At 39.3% G+C, this 21651-nt stretch overlaps 1 protein-coding gene across 3 annotated transcripts in view; it reads left to right on the top strand.

Annotated features, from left to right (window-relative positions):
• Positions 1-21651, top strand: part of nav1a (neuron navigator 1a) — a 94159-nt gene that overhangs the window by 62493 nt on the left and 10015 nt on the right. For all 3 annotated transcript variants that reach the window (XM_036591855.1, XM_036591857.1, XM_036591858.1), the window contains 12 exons: positions 3262-3556; positions 6394-7165; positions 7403-7843; positions 9042-9083; positions 9237-9376; positions 9872-10051; positions 10230-10282; positions 13007-13030; positions 14775-14852; positions 15350-15433; positions 18872-18983; positions 19133-19251. In XM_036591855.1, coding sequence (XP_036447748.1) covers positions 3262-3556; positions 6394-7165; positions 7403-7843; positions 9042-9083; positions 9237-9376; positions 9872-10051; positions 10230-10282; positions 13007-13030; positions 14775-14852; positions 15350-15433; positions 18872-18983; positions 19133-19251 — 2340 coding nt within the window. The remainder of the gene's footprint in view (positions 1-3261; positions 3557-6393; positions 7166-7402; positions 7844-9041; positions 9084-9236; positions 9377-9871; positions 10052-10229; positions 10283-13006; positions 13031-14774; positions 14853-15349; positions 15434-18871; positions 18984-19132; positions 19252-21651) is intronic.

Consider the following 21651-nt stretch of genomic DNA (forward strand, 5'->3'; position numbering starts at 1 on the left):
TGCCTTTTTGTTAGCTACTAGCTAGGCGAGACTGCGTTGCTGTGTGACCTGCAGTCTGCACGCCAGTTCTCAGTTGTTGTGAACCAGGGCTTTTGTGCTATGTTGCACACGTCCCATCTCAAAGATATTTTACTGACACAGCGATCCCCACTCTCTACAACGAGACCAAAACCGAATCACTAAAGAAAACGGGTAGGATACCTATAACGTGTGCTGCGTGGACATTCATTACCATTGGATCTTATGTCACCGTAACAGCGCCTTTTATCACAGATGAGTGGCAGCCAGTGTCTCATGTGCTCCAAACAAGAGCAGTGAATGAAAGCCCTCTAGTTCATTTGGCACATCACTTGCATTTGGTATAGTAGTGAAAGATATTGGAAGTAAATGCATTATGGATCATTACAAATACTTTGCTTTAAAAGTACCAAGTCCTCAGACAGTGAGTAAATAGAAATCCTGTATAGAAAAAAGATGCATCAAGATACATCGATAATCGTTTTATAATCACATCGCAGCCTCTGAATCGTAATTGAATCGAATCGTGAGGTGCCTAGAGATTCCCACCCCTAATGCATTGTGGAGCTAATACAATACATTGTGGAGAGTGGACATTCTATTAATTATTCACTATTAATCTAGTAAGTTCAACAGTATGATTATAGTCATCATTTTTCTTCATTTGAATTTTGTTCAAAAATTTCACAAGAACATTGAATCGTGAACCCAGCACTCAGTAGTGAATTGAATCAAATTGTGGGCTGAGTGTATTGTTACATCCCTGTAAATGATAATGAATTTGTAGTCCTAACTTATTTACTTCCAAAATATGCTGGATTGTGGAAATAACACTTGCACTAGTTATTGCTGCCTGAAAGTTGACTGGAAATATTACGAAAGACAATAAAGAAAGTGTTCTTTGTAAAAACACCTGCAGTTCTATTAGAGAGATTTTCTGCTCTCCGCAATTGCAAGAAATTATGCTTGTGTACAGGTGCATCTCAAAAAAATCATGAAACAATGTTTTGTTCATAATTTATTTCAAAAAGTTAAACTGTCATTTAATGTTTATTACATGTAAAGTGACATATTTCAAGCATTTTTTTGTTTTAATTTTGATCAGTATGGCTTATAGCTCATGAAAAAATCCAGTAACTCAGATTATATTTCATTTCAAGTTTGGGTAAATTACTGTTCAAACAGTATAAATACCGTGTGTCTCTCGGTCTAGTCCAGCACACGCAACCACAATCATGGGGAAGACTGTGGACTGTGGACAGTTGTTCAGAAGACGATCATTGACACCCTCCACAAGAAGTGAAAGCCACAGAAGGTCATTGCTGAAAAAGTTGCACTGTCAAAGCATATTAATGCAAAGTTGACAGGAAGGGAAAAATGTGGTGAAAAAAGATGCACAAGCAGAGGGCCTGACAGCTGCCTTGAGACAATTGTTAAGAAAAGTTGATTCAAGAACTTGGAGGACTTTCACAAGGAGTGGACTGAGGCTGGTGTCTACAGCTGCCGCATTCCTATTACCAAGCCCCTCCTGAACCAGAGACAATGTCAAAAGTGCCTTATCTGGGCTAAGGAAAAAAGAACTGGTCTGTTGTTCAAAGTCCTCTTTTCAGATGAAAGTACGTTTTGTATTTCATTTGGAAATCAAGGTCCTAGAGTCTAGAGGAAGAGTGAAGAGGTGCAGAATCCAAGGTGTTTGAAGTCCAGTGTGAAGTTTCCGTAGTCTGTTATGGTTTGGGGTGCCATGTGATCTGCTTTTGTTGGTCCACTGTGTTTCATCAAGTCCAAAGGCAACACAGCCGTCTACCAGGAAATTTTAGAGAACTTCATGCTTTCATCTGCTAACAAGCTTTGTGGAGATGCCAATTTCTTATCCAACAGGGCTTAGCATTTCTCCACTCACAAAACTACTACCAAATGGTTTGCTGTGCTTCATTGGCCAGCCAACTCTCAGGACCTGAACCCCATAGAGTGTTTGTGGTGTTGTCAAGAGGAAGAAGAGAAACACCCAGCCTGGCAATACAAGCCACTGTTAAAGCAACCTGAGCTTCAGTAACATCTCGGCACTACCACAAGCCTCCATACCATGCCACATTTATGCAGTAATTCGAGCTAAAGGAGCCCCAACCAGGTGTATATATAAATGAACATACTTGGCAGAGGTTTGACATTTCTGTATTGTATATCCTTTTCTATTTGGTCTTATGAAATATTCTAATAATTTGAGATACTGAATTTCTGATTTTCTTGAGCTAAAACTGTCACTTTATGTATAATGAATATCAAATATATGACAGTTTACCTTTTTGATCAAATTATGAGCAAAAATGAACTTTACTTTTTACTTTTTTTACAATATTAAATTTTTTTGAGATGCACATGTAATATGATTTTTGGAAGGACTTTTTCTAAAATCTTTTATTGGCTGAAACTTAGAAATAATTCACGTTGGGACTAAGTAAATAGTTGTAGGTTATCTTGGAGCCTGTGTAGAAATCACACTAGGGTAATAAAAAGTGGACTATAAAGCACACTGGAGGGGTGGATGGTGTGTTGTTGTGATGTATCAGTATCTGGTCAAACTCTTTAGCGCAACAGTGTAGCTTTTTTATGTATGCATTTACTAAATATATTGCCACAGGATGGTTAGCTGTAGAGTCAGCATGTAAAGCTAAAGGAGGTAAAAACAGTAGTGGGTTGTTTATTTTGTGAAAGCTTTTTTGTTTGTTTGGTTATGGTGGTAATGTGTGGTTCTAGGTCATCAAATTTCAAAATGGATCTTCTTACCTTTAGACCTGGCTAAGGCTAGGTGAACCTATTGGCAAATCTTGATGCCAGGTTCCTCCAAGGGGTACTTGCTGTTCATCAAGTCCAGTACAAGCTTTAAACTGTGCCCAACATGCAATTAATTTGTAAATGTCTGTCAGTATCTATATTCAACAAATGCCATCTACCAACTGTTTTGCAAAGGCCACTATTATCTCTGTATACATTTATCCTAGATCTCTGAAGTCATAATCATTTCACGTAAGAGTTTTGCCATTTGACAGTATGAAATACTGCTATAAGAAACAAAAACATTGCATTTTCTGCACTGATGATCTGTCTGACAATGACACTGATCAGTTGGTGCTGGGTTGTTAGATCTGATGCTGGGGTTTAGTAAGAGCACTGAATTGAGCAGAAAGACAATGACCGACAGTGTTCACTCTCTCTTTCCTGTTTTTTTCTTTCTCCGCCCCCCAGTTGCGCACAGATGCAGAAAAGCATTCGCTTGTGGAGAGTGGTCTGTCCTGGTACAGTGAGGAGGCCAAGGCACAACGCAGGAGTGAGGGATGCTATGACACAGGCAGCTTGAAGACTGAGTCGGCCAACAAGTGGAAGAAGTTCCGGGTGCAGGATGATGCTGGGGTCAAAGGTGAACTGAGGAAGCCACAGGCACCTAATCATCAGTCCGGTCTGAAAAAGGGTCGCAAACCCCCGGTGGGCATAACCTCTCCAATCACCCACAACCCACAGAACTTGCAGAAAGCACTGGGAGGTAAGTTCTGCTAAAGCTAACACGCAGACTGAGTTGAACAAAAAAAAAGAGCATAGATAGTAATCCCAAAGTGTCCTAAAAAGGAAACCAAATATTGCTGTGCACTTTGGAACCATCAAAATATATTGCCAAAAAGATGAACCATGTGCCATCACAGATTTGCTCATCCAATGTGAGTCTTCCCAAAAACACACAGATGATGCCTCATGCTCGCACATGTCCCACATTTGCGGGTTTATGGCTATCTAGCATTAGTGCCAGCTAGGGCAGGCCAGATAAAAGGAACAAAAGTGGCCTTCTAAGCAGGCAAACCTATTAAATGGACTTATCAGTGCAGTGTTTACTAAATGAAACAAATATAATCAGAGCACTGAGTCCTGTCACAGTAACAGCCTGCTGACCATTTTGTAAATAAACATATCGTCTATGTTCTTGATGCACCATCAGTGGGTTTATGGTTGGCTCAGTCATGATGGCCAGCAGCATGTAATGATATTATGCCAATTCTAATGGTTTTGGTATCATTAAAAACAAATTCCCTTTGCCCCATCCACTTTATCCCTCCCAGCAAACCCTCTTTTCACCATGATGACAGCCTTTGCAGTTGGTGCTGCGTCGTTAAATCTGATGCTGGGGTTTAGTAAAAGCACTGAATTGAGAAAGATAGCTCTGTTCAGTGGTACAGAGAGGACTGGCATCAGCCCCAGCCAGCTGCTGCCTGTGACTTGTGTGTGTGTGTGTTGGTAGGGGGGATGGGGTTCAGCACCCAACTCAGCCAGTTCTCTTTAAGCCTGTGTTTTTACTGGTAGAGATTTATAGCTTAGAACTAAAAAGAACAAAAATATAGATAGAGTAAACTGTTGTTGCTCTGTCACTTCCAAGGAAATCCGGTTTGCTTTTGATTGCTTGCAAGGTATTAATAGGGAGTTTATCCACCCTTTACTGCTGTATCAGCCTTAACTCTTTTAGGAAGGCTTTAAACTAGATATTGAAACATTTAGGATTTGACATCATGCAGCCACAAGAGCATTAGTGAGGTTAGGTACTGATGTCGGATAATTAGTTCTGAATCAGAAACACCACTCCAACCCATCCAGAAGGTATTAGATGGGGCTTCATCACACCAACGAATGCAATTGCGCTGATCCACAGCCCAGTGCTGGAGAGGTTGGGCCTGGTGATCTTGCCCATTCTATTGGCAGTGCTATTCTGTGGAGAGTATACAAGTTTACACAAGTGTGTGTGTGTGTGTGTGTGTTGTGCGCGCGCAATTGAACACGTGTGTCAGCAATGGGCGCTCCTTAAAATAGCCGAATTCACTAATCTGAAGGGATACCTGAAAACCTTCTGGCATACAGTATATGTGCACAGAACTATGCTTGTCCTATATTCGTTCTACCATAATATAGTTCTTAGTATTTGATGGATTAGATTTTGGTCCTGATTCTCTTTTTTTGAGTGCTGATGTGTAAATGTAGCATTTTGTACCTAACATGGCACACACAAAAATGACACACCTTGATAGAATGTGTTCTTAGAAATGCCTGAGTAAACATACCTTCCTACAAACTGATCTCTTCTGCACATACTAGTTATTTTTACAAATGATTCTATATGTGTGTATGTGTATCACTGTGTAAGGGGTGATGGAAGAAAGGATGTTGAGATTTCTTTTCTCAGCAACAAGATTAAACTCCAGCAGTGATGCTGTTGAGAACCTTGTCCTCAACGCAGCAAAACAAGTGCGGGGTTAAGTGCGTAAGTTAGATGTTAGCACTTTTCATAACAAAAGTATAGTGTAATTTGATTTATTAGATTTTTGGCCTTCTGTGGATTCAGTGTTATTCCATCTGCCTGATTGATGCTGTGCTTGCAGGAGTAGCTGATTTTGCAGATTCTCTGGGCCTGTATAGCGGCTCCCTTGGTTTTAAGCACAGTAATGATCAGTCCCAGAGCACTCTTAGAAATGTGCACTTAATTCCGTGGCCTTCTGTTTTTTCCAATGCAAAGCAGCATTGTTATTCCAAGCTTTAGGCTAAAAATGTATGGCAAAAGGATTAGAATGTTTAAACATGAATCTGTAAGTTGCTAGAAAAATACTGACAGTTCTAATACACAAATTACAAATGATCTCTAGTTCAATTTTGGACTTTCTTTGTTGGCGCTGACTCTTGATCTAGGTTGCTATTAACCATACTGTCAGTTATATTAACGTGCAGCTATATATTCTATTTGCCTTCTTCTCCGGGACAATAATGTGAATTAAACTCATTTTGTTCACTTTTTGTTACCTTTTATCTTTTGGGTCACATTTACCAAATTGTCGTTTAGTGGTGTAGCGGCTTCCTAGTGTGCCCTTTTGTCATATTGATGGACTAGTTCTTGAGAATTTGTCACATTCATCTGCAGATGACTGTATTATTTAGAAACATAAAGGACTAAATGGCTAATGTACCACCACAAAGAGAATACAGATTAGCAGTATGGTAACCCTAATGCTAGTTATATCACAGGTTTTATTTTGTATGTTTTTGTTGTTCAGACACATGGTAATGTTCAGTGGAACATAATTGGTTGGCTTTCCAGTTGGGTGTGGTTACTGTTCTCACTAATCTAAGTGCACTTCCCTCTGCTTTGCAGGGAAACTCTGAGTAGATACCTTATTCTAGCATTCAAAGTTGGAAAATTCTGAGTAATCACATAACACTTACTAGTTACACCACACTATAGTTGTATTATACAAATACAAAAGATTATGTTGTTATGTATACTCCATTTTTATCTGATTTAATAAATTTTAATGCAGTGTGTTTGTGCTTATTTGCATTTCCCTTCAGCAACAAAAAATGACCAAAGAGTGGTGGGCAAAGCAAAGATGGCAGTGAAATCATCTGGTCTACAGCGCTCATGTTCAGATGCAGGGAAAGATCAGAGTCAGAACCGCAAGCCAGTCTCCGGCCTAGTCCGACCTTCTGCTGGAACCAGCAACTCCTTTGGTTTCAAAAAGCCTGCCCCAGTTACTGGCACTGCCACGGTTCTCAACTCTACTGGCAACTCTGTCTCAGTAGCCTCCACAACCAAAACTTCTAAGTCCTCTGGCATTCCAGTAAAACCTTCAAGTGGAAGTAGCAGTAACAGCAGCAGTTGTAAAACCAGCCTTGATGTGTCAAATTGCAATCAGGGCATTTTGGCTCCCAACTCTCGAAATAACATCCAGTATCGTAGTCTCCCAAGACCTGCCAAGTCCAGCACTTTGAGTTTGACAGGAAGTAAGCCTGGGCCTCGTCCTGTTAGCAGCAATATAGATAGTGGTCTGCTCAGCCTCAAACCTGTGGTTCCGCAGTCCAAGCTGAAGGAACCAGGTAGTGGGAAAAGCTCTGGACGAATTGTTATGAGTGGGAGTGGCCCAGTGAATCAAACGGACAGGGAGAAGGAGAAGGCGAAAGCAAAGGCAGTGGTGTCAGACTCTGAATGTGGAGGCAGTGGAGCAGTGAAGAATGGGCCTTCCACACCCACACAGAGCATAGAACCTGCCTCCAAATTACTAGGACTCAGGCAGCCATCCAACATGGGGAAATACTCTGATCTGACTTCGCCAAATTTTCACTGGTAATATTTACTTAAGTTCTACTGTCAGTACCTGCCAATTGGCTCGCCACATATAATAGTACTAAGTTAAAATGTTAAATTAAGTTGCATGCCTACTATGTTACATTGAAATTATTTCATGGCATAGCTATTTATTCCTTCAAAGAATGTTTTAAAAGCCTAAAAATCTTTGCACATACTAGATACAGCACATAAACCATTTTTTTATATATGGGTATACTCTTTTCTCTACTTTAGTCTTCCCAGGCCTTTGAGTGCCAAAACGCTGTCCAAACCCACCCACCTGGATAAAGTCAACTCCAATAGCCTGGACTGCAGTGTATTAAATATGGAAGACCATCGCCCTCCTAAAGTGCTGCCCAAACTTCAGAATTTATCGTCTCTATGCAGTCCAACTGCTCCTGGTCTAATGCCTAGCCCTGCACCCATCCTCAACGTGAACTCTTCAGACTGTTTCTCTGGCTCACCAGGGGAGAGAGAAGGCAGAGTGGGCAGCTCTCCCCTGCTCTATCCACGCCTCTCTGGACTACATCGCAGTATGGAGTCTCTGCCTTTGCAGATAAGTGTGTGTCCAGCAGGGAACACTGTGGTAGAGCCCACGGCCAAGCAGGATGAGAGACGTTTGGGAAGCAGCTGGTCTGCAAGCAATAGAGCCTCTCTGACCCTCACAGTGGAAAGGTTAGTGTATGCAAATGTGTCAGTGTGCACTTGTCAGTTGTGATCCTGTTTTGTTTTTTTTTGTTTTTTTTTGGTAACATCCATATCATGGTAGTCATTTGTGCGTTAGAAAAGGTGAAATACAGAGAGTGGTCTGTGTGACACCATTAAAATAAAGGTATTTAAATAGTTGGCAAAAGTAGGGTTTTGTGTGCTTGATGTGGAATTGAAAAAAAATATGTTACCATGATAGTTTAAGACATTTTTACATTATGTGTGCATCATGATATCTAAGAGGACAAGTTAAAGAACAAACAATGAAAGAAAACAATAAGGCCACATTAAAAAAAGGCTGGAAAAAGCCTTCAATGATTATTCATTGTTTGCTAAAAAAAAAAATTTAACAATGAGGGAAATCAAACAAACGGTGAAAAAAATAGATAATGGCATTATCCTGACATCCTCCTGGATACTTGTGGTATGCAGTTGGTACTGTGATGTCGTTTCTACAACAGTATCGCTCATCTCAAAAAATGCCCTTTCTTCCTGTTGTTTCTTTTTTTAACACTCGGCTGTATCACACTATAGCCCTCTCTGTTTTGTATATTTTTCTGCATTGAAAGTTGGGTTATCTATATATGTAACATATTAAGAGAAACATAAATAACATGACATCTGTTTTCAGAACTGAATTGAAAAATAGTGTTACCTGTTTAACTGCAAATTATACCACTTGTGGACACGTTTAGAGAGATTTGCTAAATTTGCTGAGCTTTGAGTGAACATGATGCTTGCTAAGCTAATGGTTTTAAATTGTGTTACATGTGTTATGCATGGTGTTTTGCTTTTAAATTGCCTTGTAAGTGGTGTTGATTATGGTTAGTTTAACTGCAGTTTACACCTATCCAGATACAGAATTTGTTGCAGAAAAAGGCAAGATTAAAATAAGCAGACTCTTTATTGTACTCAGTGATATTATAGATACCACTTTACTGCTTTCAACTTGTGACCCAAAAAAAGAAAGATCTGGAATTAAAGAATCTAATCTTACTAACATTCCATGTATTTAAATGCTCTTTCTCTCCGAATTCTTAATTGTACATTCAGCCCTCTGTTCATGCTTTGCTTTCTAATTATTCACTCTGTGACACCTGAGCTTTTAATTCCTATGCAGGCTGCCATCTGAATAATAGTCTTTCCATGTCGCTTCCATTTGCAGTTCACAAAGAGAGAGAAATACCCTACCGAAGAAAGAATTAAGGTATTTCCATTCATCCTCATAATTTACATAGTCCAGGTTAATTACAATATGATGGTTATTATAATAATAATATAACTGCTTCACTATAATGAGAAGGTCCAACACTGTGATAATGTGACTGTTGACTAATATTGTGCCTTCAATGCACCTTAGCCAACACAGCTCGTCTCAGAGTGAAGACAATAGTAAAGAGAGACGTCACTCACACACAATCATGAGCCCAAGTGCAATAGACAGCCCTCCTCAGCTACCATCTCCAACGCTAACCAGCAAGATTCCACTAAACAATATCGGTGAGCGCATGCAACCATTGCTTTTGAGGCTGTGATTACTTGCAAAAAAAAAAAATTGAGTAATCATTGACTTGCTTATAGACAGAGCATATTTTAAATTCTGTTACTGGTCCCTCTTATAGTAAGAAATAGAGCCTGATAGACACACTAATTAATAAACATTTTTTGCCACACAGTGTTATTATATGTTTTAATTAGGTTTTTTAGGGACTTCCTGGTTTATCTTTTCCACTTAAGTACTCCGGGATTGTTAAAAGGCTATTTGTTTGTTATTGCTCAGTCAATTCCATTTTTATTAGTGGACTTTTTTTAAAAGACTGTGATTACTTGATTAATCATCAAAAGTGACAGCTGTACAATGAGACTTTAGACAGAGGGTAGTATCAGTGTGAACTGTTGTTGTATTTCACTTGTGTTTGGGTTGTTTGCTGAGCAAAAGCTGTTATGTTCTTTGGAGAATGGAATACTTATAGCACCATCTGCTGTCTGTAATAGTTGCACACAGTCCTGGAACAGGCACTCCTAGGATGACTCGCTCCAACAGCATCCCCACCCATGAGACTGGCTTTGAGCTGTACCAGGCCTCACCACTGGGCAGCACTCTATCACTGGCCGAACGGCCAAAGAGCATGATGCGCTCTGGATCCTTCAGGGACAAAGAACCTGGTGACGATGGTGAGTTGCTCCACAGTAGCCTGACTGGTAGACCAGACTGGTTTACACTGATATAATTGTATACTAAGCACTAAAACTATGTCAACATCTCTCTCTCTCTTTCTCTTTTTTTTTATATTTCTGCCCCCCCCTTCCCTCTCTCTCCCCTCTCTCTTGCTTTCTCTCCCCCTCTCTGCAGTTCATGGCTCAGTGCTCTCGCTGGCATCCAGTGCTTCTTCCAGCTATTCCTCAGTGAGTATCCCCTGAACTAAATTTCTGCAGACTCGTTCACTAATGTGACAACGTATAACTATCACTGCAGTAAGAAAAGAGCATGACCGGGGTTGGTAATTCTACACTTTGGCTGCTCTAACACAGCTACAGATTTATTAGGGTCTGCTATGGACAAGTGCTGGAAGGTGTTCTCAAGTTTTACTTTACAGGAAAGTAGAAGTGAGAGGGCTCTCCACAGGACTACATATCAGCCTGATTTACAGGGTTGATCAAGGACCTGGCTACTCATCTTCAAGCCCAGTGTAAATTTAAAGGGCTATTTGGCCAAAAGTGCTAACTGGTTTTGCTTTATTATTAGTACCATTCTCATTTTTGGTCGAACTGTTCTTTTAAGAAGTCAGAATCAATTTATTTCACCAAGTGTGTTACACATACAAAGAACTTGTCTTGGTGAGTGCACACATTTAACATGTAACATACTAAACAGACCAGACAGCACGTAGACTATTAACAAATACTGAGATAAGGGAAAAGTAAAATAAAATACAATGAATAAAATATAGACTAATAAAAGAAAGAACAGCAAATGTAAAAGGAGCTCAGGAAAGGTACATGTAAGATGTGTGGATGTCTGTCTTGTATGCAGGTCAAATAGACGTGTGCTGTAAAATATACTATAAAACTATTATATACAGAATATTACAGCATAATATGAACATTTGTAAAAATTTACTTGTACAGTACTGCAAATAGTAGTGCAATGCTGCAGGAGGAGTTATACTGTAATACTGTAAGGAATGTTTGTTGGTTCAGTTTAAGTCCAAAGGGTCCATTGTGGTTGATGAGTGCTACAACTCTGGGGAAAAGCTGTCAGCATGTCTGGTTATGCTGGCTTTGGTGGCCCTGAATCTTCTACCAGAGGGAAGTGGTTGGAGGAGCTGATGTCCAGGATGAGAGGGGTTGGCTATAATTTTGCCGGCGTGCTTCGTCACCCTGCTGTTGTAGATGTCCTGAAGCGTTGGCAGACTACATTCAATGATCCTCTCTGCGCCTGATTATGCGCTGGTGTTAGGTTTGTTCTTGTGAGGAACCAAACCAGATGGTTAGGGATGATGTGAGGATGGACTTGATGATCGCTGTGTAGAACTGGATCATCAGACTTTGCAGCAGGTTGAATTTCTTGAACTGTCTCAGGAAGAGACAGCTCAAATCTTTGCTGTGCTTTCTTGGAGATGGAGACTGTGTTCATCTCCCACTTTAGATCCCTGGATATGGTGGTGCCCAGGAACCGAACCTAAGTGACTCCACAGTGGAACTCACAGACCCATTGATGGTGAGGGGTGGAGGGGGTAGTGAAGTGGGGTTGTACCTAAAGTCCACCACCATATCCACACACTATTCTGTGTTCAGCAGCAGGTGGTGGCTGCTGCACTAGGAGACCAGCTCAATGACTTCCTTTCTGTATGTAGACTCATCCCCGTTGGCTATGAGTCATGAGACACCCATCACGGTGGTGTCATCTGCAGACTTCAGGATCTTCACAGCTGGTTCCTTAGAGACACAGTCATTTGTGTAAAGACAGAAGAGCAGGGGTGATATATGATGTAAGAATGTCTTTTGGGCATTCAAACCTACAGTATAACTCATTCAAGTCGTTGGTGAGCTTGTGGCAAATGCAAAATATAGTTCTGCAGTTTCCTTGAAAAGCGACCTGACTGTGTTTAGATTACATAAATAGAATCAATACTTTCAAAAGGCATTTAATACATTAAAGAGAGATGCAAGAAACGAAGCAAATATCTTGGAACAAATAAATGTTCTTAGAGTTTCTGTTTGACTACTTGAGAATAGAAGTGAAGTATTTGGATACTTGTGCCATACTTGAAATATATTAAGTTCATTGTGTTAGGCAACAACAAGTAGACAAGTAGCTTTTATTTTAAACAAACCATACCAAGAATTTTCTGAAGGCAGCTGGTGTGTTTCTCTTCATTTTATTGCTGATTCACTTCCACGTCTGTTGTTTGAGCAGTTTCTTTGCAGATTTCTGCAGCTTTACATCCAAAATACCTTTGTACACTTAAGAGTTTCTGATCCCGTACAGTACCCTTAGTGCTGTCTGGTGGGAATTCTTCTGCTTTCACTACATACAAGTGTGGTGAAACTATGTACAAAGTCTACTATCAATTTGGTGTTGTGCTATATGTGTTTCTCTGAAACAAATATCAATCATTTTGTTAAATTTTTTATGAAGTGGTTCTCAAACCGGTCGGCAGGGGCCGCGAGTCAGTGCGTAGTGATAAAGCAAAAATCTGGACCACTTTAGCTGTAGTATTGTGACATAGCACATATCACTTTTATAGTGTGTTATAAGACTTGTCTGTGCACTCATTTGAAATTCCCGTGTTTTTTGACACTTGCCTTAACGTTTTTTCTTGTCAAGCACAAAGTAGAAAGAAAGTAATACAGCAAACTCTTTTTCTTTTCCTATTGCAAAGAAAAAGCACAGGAAAGAAAGTCTCTAGCTGCCTACTGATGAAGTGCTGCTTTCATGTTTTCATCCAACGATTAATCCAGCTTAACATTCACAAAGGATTTCTAACCTATGTAGCAAATGTGGCCTTTCCGGAATATTAATTATAGTACAGTTAATATGATAACTGAGAGAAAGGGAGTGAGTTGAAATACACTAGCCCAGCAACTTATTGTCTTGCTTTTTCTTTCTTGTTTGCATGCTCTCAGGCTGAAGAAAGGATGCAGGGGGAAGTGAGTGTTTCTGTCCCTTTTCTATGTTCTTTGTCTATTTTTGATGCATTGTCATTGTTGTGGCAGTTTGCATAAATATTCAGTCATACAGGCTACAAACTGCAGCATTCTAATAATGTCCATCTAAGAGGACTGATGTCTAACTCTGAGTTTCCAAAACCAGACAGTCAACATTTCTGTTCTATTCGAGTTCACATTACACCTGTATTAGGTAGGTATTAGGTAGGAAAAGTGTCTGATGGTCCTGAGAAGTGGTCTGAGAAACATTAGTCTAGCCTTTAAGCAATAGAATTGAAAACTATAGTAATCTGTTTGTTCTTGGGCCACTGCCGTGCTATAGGCTTTTTCCAGCACAGCTACTATGAAAGCAGTGATTAGAGTATCAGTTAGTTAGAACACACTGTTCCTCTTCAAACTTTCAACCTGTTCCTTATCTGAAATGTATCTGACCTTCCATAATACCTGCATACTGCAACAATGAGGTGCAAAGGGAGGATAACTATGAAAAGTTTCACATGATAATGAAAACATGCATTTTTTTCCAGATTTTTTTGTCTTCATATATTCCATTAATTAATTTATTTAGAAATTCTGACTTTATGATATTTAGGTTACCTGATTTTAATTACTGCTTGTTATCATAGACTCAACAGTGGTATCATAGACCCCCCACTGACAAGGGACAGTCTAGCTAGCTATTAGTATTTAGACAGTTTGTAATTTTGTTACAATTTCTGTAGCTACGATTCACTAGCTGTCTAACTTGTATTATTTGGAAGCAACACCTAACCAACAAGTAAGTTTTAAGTAGCATGTCCAATGTTATATGCCCTTATAATAAAACAATCATCATAAGAAAGGGTGCAAGCCCCTGTGGACTGAACCGGAGACAAACAAAATTTGCCTCACTGATTTTCACATGCTGTTGCTCCACCTCTTAATTCACCCAAAACAAATGAACTGAAATGTAAAACTCAACCTGTACAGAAGCAGAGTAATAAAACTTTTGTATAAACTGCAAGCGTTCAGTAAGACCTTTTGAACCTTTTGAAACTATAGTGTGAATTTCAGTTTGATGGAAGGTTACAGTTGTGTCTAACAAAATTACCACCAGAGTGCAAATGACAAAGCACAGCTGTGTCTCTCATATGCAGATATCCCTGACTAGTCCTCAGTACGGCACTGCACAAGTCTTAAAATTTGATGTTCAAACATATAAATAGATTCCCTGCTAATTTAAGCTCAGGTAAGCAGTGTGTTCAGAATGGCTAAAGACTGAACATACAAACCCAGTTCCAAAAAAAGTCAGGACGTTAGGTGAATTCAAATGAAAATAGACAGCAGTAATTTGTAAACTGTCTTTTACAGGTATTGAAAACATTAGAAAAGAAAGATACTTAATATAAAGATATTTTACTTTTTCAACTTTTTTGATTTTTGTAAATATGGGCTAGTTTCAAATTTGATGAACACATTCTAAAAAAGTTTGGACGGGGCAATGTAAGACAGTGCTGTCTTTTTATTATTCCTGCTGTCCCGACTTCTTTGGAATTCAGTTTGTATTGTAGGAATTTATACTATCCAGGAATGTAATGAGTCATGTCTCTAGATAGTTTTTATTTTACACATGTAAGTTTGGCCTTCATATAACATAAGCTCTGCAACAGTCTGGGCCACTGTAACTGAGCCACTGAAGCATGTCTACAATTTGGGACTAACAGGTCAGTTTTGTTTTTATCCACAGCAAATTCGTAAGCTAAGAAGAGAGCTGGAGTCCTCCCAGGAGAAAGTGGCCAGCCTGACTTCTCAGCTGTCTGCTAATGTATGTGCGTCTGTACAGTATACACGTGTATGCACTACTGCCTAAAATGAAAAAAGCTGGTTCTTTCATGCTTCTACTGATTGTAATCTCTTGGAAGGAGTACAAATAGCATTTTAAAGAATTTTTACTATCTTTGCAATGCATTGATGATTTGCCCTGAAATTTTGGAGGCTTTAAAGCACATGAGATATTCTGAGTCATATAGCAGGTATTTTACTGAGCTCCCCTTCATCTGGTATACAGTATGCTGCAGCACTTAACCAAAACTTCAGGTTGGTGAGTCAGACTAGGTTCTTTCCAAGCCACATCTCTGCTGGGATTAGCATTTTCCCTCTTCCAACACTCAAGAGTAAAACTAATAACTCTGCAGAGCTCTGACCTGGAAGAAACCCAGTTGAGCACCCCCAATTCTCAAATTATAAGTTCTGTAATGTTGCAGAGACACAAACATTTAAATTGCTTAATATGACATTAGACATTGCACTTTTCATTTACAGGCTAACTTGGTGGCAGCGTTTGAACAGAGTCTCGCCCTAATGACCACACGCCTGCAGTCCCTCTCAGCCAGTGCTGAACAGAAGGTAGACAATCAAACTACACCACTGTGAACAAGCAGAATCATAATATCCTATATAACTTTCTAACCGCTTCCTAAAATAATGAGTAACAAGGCTAAGTAAAAGAGATTTCATATGATGACAAAGTCTCTAAAAACTGAAAGACCATGACCCAATGCGGTTTACAAGTTTAGAACAACCAATAAAGCACTGCAGTAAAAAGAGTGGATTCCGGAGTGAAAGTGTGGGTGCGCACGAAAACCAGGAAATGACGTGCACCCCAAACAAATCAGATTAGTTAAACCTTGGCTGTGTCCAGAAATTTTCGCTACTCCTCCTGCCCTACCTCTCCCTCCCTGCTGCTCTTTTCCTACCCCGGTAGAACACAGAGGAATCAAGGAGAGGAAGGGTGCAGAAACAAACGGGACAGCTAACTCCTTTCAGTGTTGTTAAAGTTGACATCGACAATTGATGAACTTAGCCTAGGGATGTCATTCTAAAATCTGTAAAAGTACACTCGTATCCTCTGCTGGAACCCGCATTGGCGGGCAATTTAAACAACTTCTCTCATCTCCTCCGGTGTTAGGACAGTCGGTGTCACGAAAACGGTTTCCAGGTCTCGTGAGATGAGCGAAGCCGCTTACAATACTTGCCAATTACCCCAGTTTCCCTTCATTCTCTCACATTCGTCCTGCTGTTCTTCCAGGGTAGGAGAGGAGCAGTAGGAAGGGAGGACATGAGCATTATCAAAAGTTTCTGTATGTAGCCGTACACAAACCTGAACACCGTTTCCTCTTGATTATATCACAATCTTAAAAATTTGCACTAGTGAACAAGCCTCATGTTCGGCCTATTTACCACCCACAATCATCCATGCGCGTTACCTCTGGAATGCTTAAATAGGCGATGGAGTGTCCTGTGTATTGTTGCGTGGGGTGGTGGTGCCAATGATGGAACGAATGACAAAAAAGTTCTATAAATGTGTGCAAATACTTTTCAGCTGTGTAGGCTTGTAATTATCTGAAATGTAGTCTCCGTTTAACACAGGTTTGGTTAAACCGGTAACTTCAGGAGTTTAACAGACACCTGTTATTAAAACTTATTTATATATATATATATATATATATATATATATATATATATATATATATATATATATATATATATATATATATATAAATTACACAGTCTGAGTGTGGCCTCACTGTGTACAATGCTGTGTCTTCTGTTATGCTACTCATAATTAAAATGCATCCACTAAAATCGTGCCACTCAAGGAAACTGAGTGAGTTTTTAAATGATTAACAGACATTAAACTGAGCGACACTAAGCGAAAGAAATGACTCGACTCGATGAAGGGTTTTAGTGGTTCTCTGAAGGTCCACTTTACCCGCTCACCATGAAGCTACGGTTTAACAGATGCCACAAGCGCTGCTGCATTAAACTGTTTTTTTTTTCTCAACTTGGAGCCGCTTTGCTTGCCTCGCCATCGGACAGCGAACCAGAGGAAAAACATGACTGTCTCTTGTGCAGTACTACACAATTTGGCAGTCAACTGGGAGAAGCCCCATGTCCCACACTCATGCTGAGCTGCACAGCTGTCCAACTTTAATATTGCACACTGACCGTTAGACTAAAGACACTGCAGGCAATGCATTCTGCTTAGTTTTGCAAATCATTTTGAATTGTTCAACCTGGCTAGTGCACTGCTTTTCTTTCTGCCCTTCTGGAGGGGAAAATGAAGAATAAATATTTGCTGATATGCATGTCTGATACAGTTTCCCATTGGAGTCGATATTAGTGATAGCCTAACACAGGTCAACTTCAGCTCCACTGAACAATACATTTTGAAAAAGCCTAATCAGTACTGCAGTGATTCACACTTCCTCTAGTTGAGTATTATAAGTCAGTGAGTGTTTTTAATTAAGCAATATAGCATTAAATTAAAACACACTACAAAGTCCACAAAACATTATGACAGAAGGTATATGGATCTAGGTATAAAAACTTATAATATCTGGGCAAAAATGTGCTCCTAGTACAAAAATCTTGCTTTAAACCTCAGTAGAACCAATGTCTTTTGCAGGTTTAAGATAAACCTCAGTTAAACCTGATAAACGTCACTATCTAGTTGCATGTGTGATTTTTAAGTGACTCAGCTGATTTAGTTTAAACCACAGGTGAGCTTTAAACTTCAGCTTTCAAGGACACAGCAATGGAGTTTAAGAATCCATGTGACTCATTCAGGTTTAAACTCTGGTTAAACTCTAAACCTCAGCTAAGCTAATGATGGAGCAGTTGCCCTAGAGGACGCAAGTAGTTGTTTGGAGCAATAAATGTCAAAACCGTAAAAACAGAATAATTAATTAGTATACCCAAATACATCCATAAACATATAAACAATACTTAGGTATGACCAAGAGCTTAATTTGATATGAACTGGTATGTGTGAGCATGGTTTGCGCATTAAGCTGCATTTAGCCATTTCCCACTCTCACCCAAATGTTTTTTAATGGCTGAATACATGGGTCAAAGCTTCTGTAAATGTACCCCCATTTCCCTGCCAAATATTACTCTATAAATCCCGGTTTTTGCATTAGATGTTGCATATGCACATTCCAGACCTGATTCTATAGGTGCCATTTATAAATGAGACCCCAGTTTGTGTGAGTCCGAGTCCACACCAGTGGTGGTCAGGCTCAAGCGGAAAATACAAAATGTTGTGCATTTTTAAACTCTCACTTGTACATACAGTTGCAAGAAAAAGTTTGAACTCTTTAGAATTGTCTGTGTTTCTTATTGAATGGCTCCTGAAATATGGTCTAACCTTCATATAAATCATAAAAATAACCTACCTAAAGACAACTTTTAACAGTGCAATATGTTGTTTGAACAAATGGTTTAAGTAGTCAGTGCCATTGATAGAAGTAGTATTGAACTTTTTGGAAAATAACCTCTTGAAAAGAGGATAATTGGTATGGAGTGTTCCAGGCAATCCACTTGACCTGCTCTGCCACATTAAAAGGGTAAAAATGGTAAAAAGGATAAAAAGATTTGGTTACTTGTTCTTCACAACTGTAATTCTGTTCAAGAGTAATATGGTGCAGTGAGTCTACAGTGTGAGCTCAGAAGAAATGTTGTTGAAGGAAAAGGTTTGCTACTTGTCAGACCATGGTCAGCCAGTTAATAAATGGAAGAAATTTAGCAACATTGCTGCTCTCCCTGGATTCGGTGGCCAACGGATAAGTACAACGATTCACCATACAGTCCTCAGACAAGTGACAGAGAATCCTAGAATGCCAACTTATGAAGAAAATAAATGTTTTACAAAGGTTCTACTCAATCTATGAGGGACATTAAGCACATTTGTGTTTAATACTAGGCAAATCAACTTAATTTTACTGTGTTCATTTATTTGTAATTGTTGAGAAGATGCTCAAATGGTGGTGTCTGTCCCTGCAGGACTCTGAGCTAATGGAATTGAGGAAGACCATAGAAAATTTGAAAGCCAGGAACATTGAGGCACAGGCTGTTATTCAAGTAGCACTCAATAACCCCAGTGTTACCCCTAAAGGTGAGAAAAAATACCTTTTTTCAGGGTTTACCTAATGAAATACTACATTATACCATTTCCCATTTAACACCAGAAATATGCTGAACAGCTTTGCATGTCTTAGGGATGTAACAGGAATGTGCCTTGCCAAATAACTTTCTTTCTCTTAGAGCTTCGAATTAAGAGACAGAACTCATCAGAGAGCATCGCTAGTCTGAACAGTATTACCAGCCACTCAAGTCTGGGCAGTCTGAAAGAGGATGTCAAAAAGAAAAAGAAAAAGAACTGGGTAAGAGAAAAGAGAAGCGTGCAGTAACCACCTCAACGTATTGTTTTGCCTCTGTGCCTGTCCATTTAAATGGTAATTTGTTAGACTGTAACCCCAACTCTTCTCTTATTTTCCTTGTCCTGTGAATTATCTTGTGAAATCTGAGGTCTATGAGGTGAGTCTTCTGCCTAAATTAACAGACTAAAATTTGTGATGCCAAATGTGATTATTTTCATTCCATGCTGTGATTTTTATTTTGGTTAACGACAACCATAGCAATTTCCAGTGAATTTCATAAATATATTTTTTCCTGTTACTATACAAAACAAATGTACATTGTCAGTGCCTTTGTTACTTTGTGCAAATGTCTTCATAATATTTAGTGAGGGGAAACAAGTATTCAGTCACTTTTTTTAATTTAATGTACTTCCAGTGCATATATCCACATAATATTGACACAAAATGTCTTTTGACTTTTGTTTTTTGTTCATATTTATAAATACAATGTCTTTACAAACATAAACAAAAACGTGTTTAAAAAACAAAATTTATAGGGAAAAATTATTCAGACACTGTATTAAGAAGTATATACGTTGAAAAGTTAAAAATAAAATTCATCTCTACATTCTATGACTTAATGCCGCAAAATTAAAAGAATACATGTTTTTGTGCAAATTGCACCTGGTGCCATTATAATAGACTTGGTTGGAAACACTTGCAATCATGGTGAAGGTGAATGAGCTCCCTCAAGACTTGTTTCTAAAAAGGTAAAAGTGCTTACATGGCCTAGCCTGAATCCCATTGAAAATGCATGTTTTAAATTGTGAGTCCAACAGAGGGATCTTTGCAACCTTGGACAGATGAAGGTTTGCCAAGAGGAATGGGCCAAAACTGAACCACAATGCCGCAGAAAACGAACTACCTTCTTACCTTAGATGTCTCAAAGCTGGAATTGGCAGCAATGGCTTTGCAACAAAGTACAAATGTTGGTGGTGTGCAAATAGTTTTGCCCTATCAATTTTGTTTTTTAAACATGCACTATATGGAGAAAAGTACTGGGACTCTTACACACCCACGGGAGCTTTTATGACATCCCATTCTAAGGCAATCTTTAGGCAATAATATGGAGTTGGTCCCACCTTAGCAGCTATTACAGCTTCTACTCTTCTAGGAAGCTTTCTACAAGATGTTGAAGTGTGTCTTTGGGAACTTTTGCCCATTCATCCAGAAGAGCATTTGGGAGGTCCGACAATGATGTTGGACAAAAGGACCTGGCTCACAGTCTCTGTTCTAGTTCATTCCAAAGGTGCTTGATGGGGTTGGTCTGCTGAAGCATTAAGATTTCCCTTCACTGGAACTAAGGGGGCTAGGCCGGCACCTGAAAAACAACCCCATAGCATTATCCCTCCTCCATCAAACTTTGCAGTTTCCAGAGTCCAGTGGCAGTGTGCTTTACACTACCATCCCCCTGTTTGGCACCGTGCATTTTGATATTAGTCTTGTGTGTAGCTGCTCGGCCGTGGAAACCCATTTTGTGAAGCTCCTGATGCACAGTTCTTTTGCTGATGAAATTTGTAACTCAGGCCCTGCTCTGTGAGTTTGCATGGTGTACCGCTTTGTGGCTAAGCTGTTGTTGCTCCTAGATGCTTCCATTTCAAAATAATAGCACTTATAGTTGACGGGCAGATCTAGCAGGACAAAAAATTCACAAAATGACTTCTGGCAGATGTGGCATCCTATGGCAGTGCCACATTTAAAGTCTGAGCTCATCGATATGACCCATTCTACTGCCAGTGTTTGTCTATCACAAAGGCTATATGCTTAATTTTATCCACCTGTGAGCAAGGGGTATGGCTAACACACCTGAACTCAATAATTAGGAGGTGTGTCCCTATACTTTTGTCTATATAGTGTATCTATGTTCATGCTTATCAATACATTTTTTGCCATTAGTACAAAGTAAAAAGATATTATGCGTGTAAATTTAGGGTGGGTATATGCACTGAAAATGTAATAAATAACAAACAAATCACTGTTGTCAGACTTTGTATCTCCTGAACGGTAACTTTACAGGAGAAGGAAAAAACCTACTTTACTTTGAATGTAAGTCAATGGAACTAGACTTTTTTCTAAGTAATTATGGGCCATTTCTTTTAGTCCATTCATCAAGGTATTTTCAAGTTATGTCAAAAAAAATGGAGATACGAGGTTTTCTTCCGACAACAGCAAAATGTGTCAGAATACTTGCTTACCCTCCCTATGTCCACAGAGACATTACAGGCTTGATCAACTAAAACAGAAAGATTTTTAGTGGATATTCACCCTGTGTATGTTTCATTTTAACAGCTGACCTGTATAGTTACTTAGGCCTCAATAAATAGAATTTAGTGATCTGAGAGAACAATCAACAATTGCACCAGT

The sequence above is a fragment of the Colossoma macropomum genome, unplaced genomic scaffold, assembly GCF_904425465.1.
Source record: "Colossoma macropomum unplaced genomic scaffold, Colossoma_macropomum, whole genome shotgun sequence".
Lineage (NCBI taxonomy): Eukaryota > Metazoa > Chordata > Actinopteri > Characiformes > Serrasalmidae > Colossoma > Colossoma macropomum.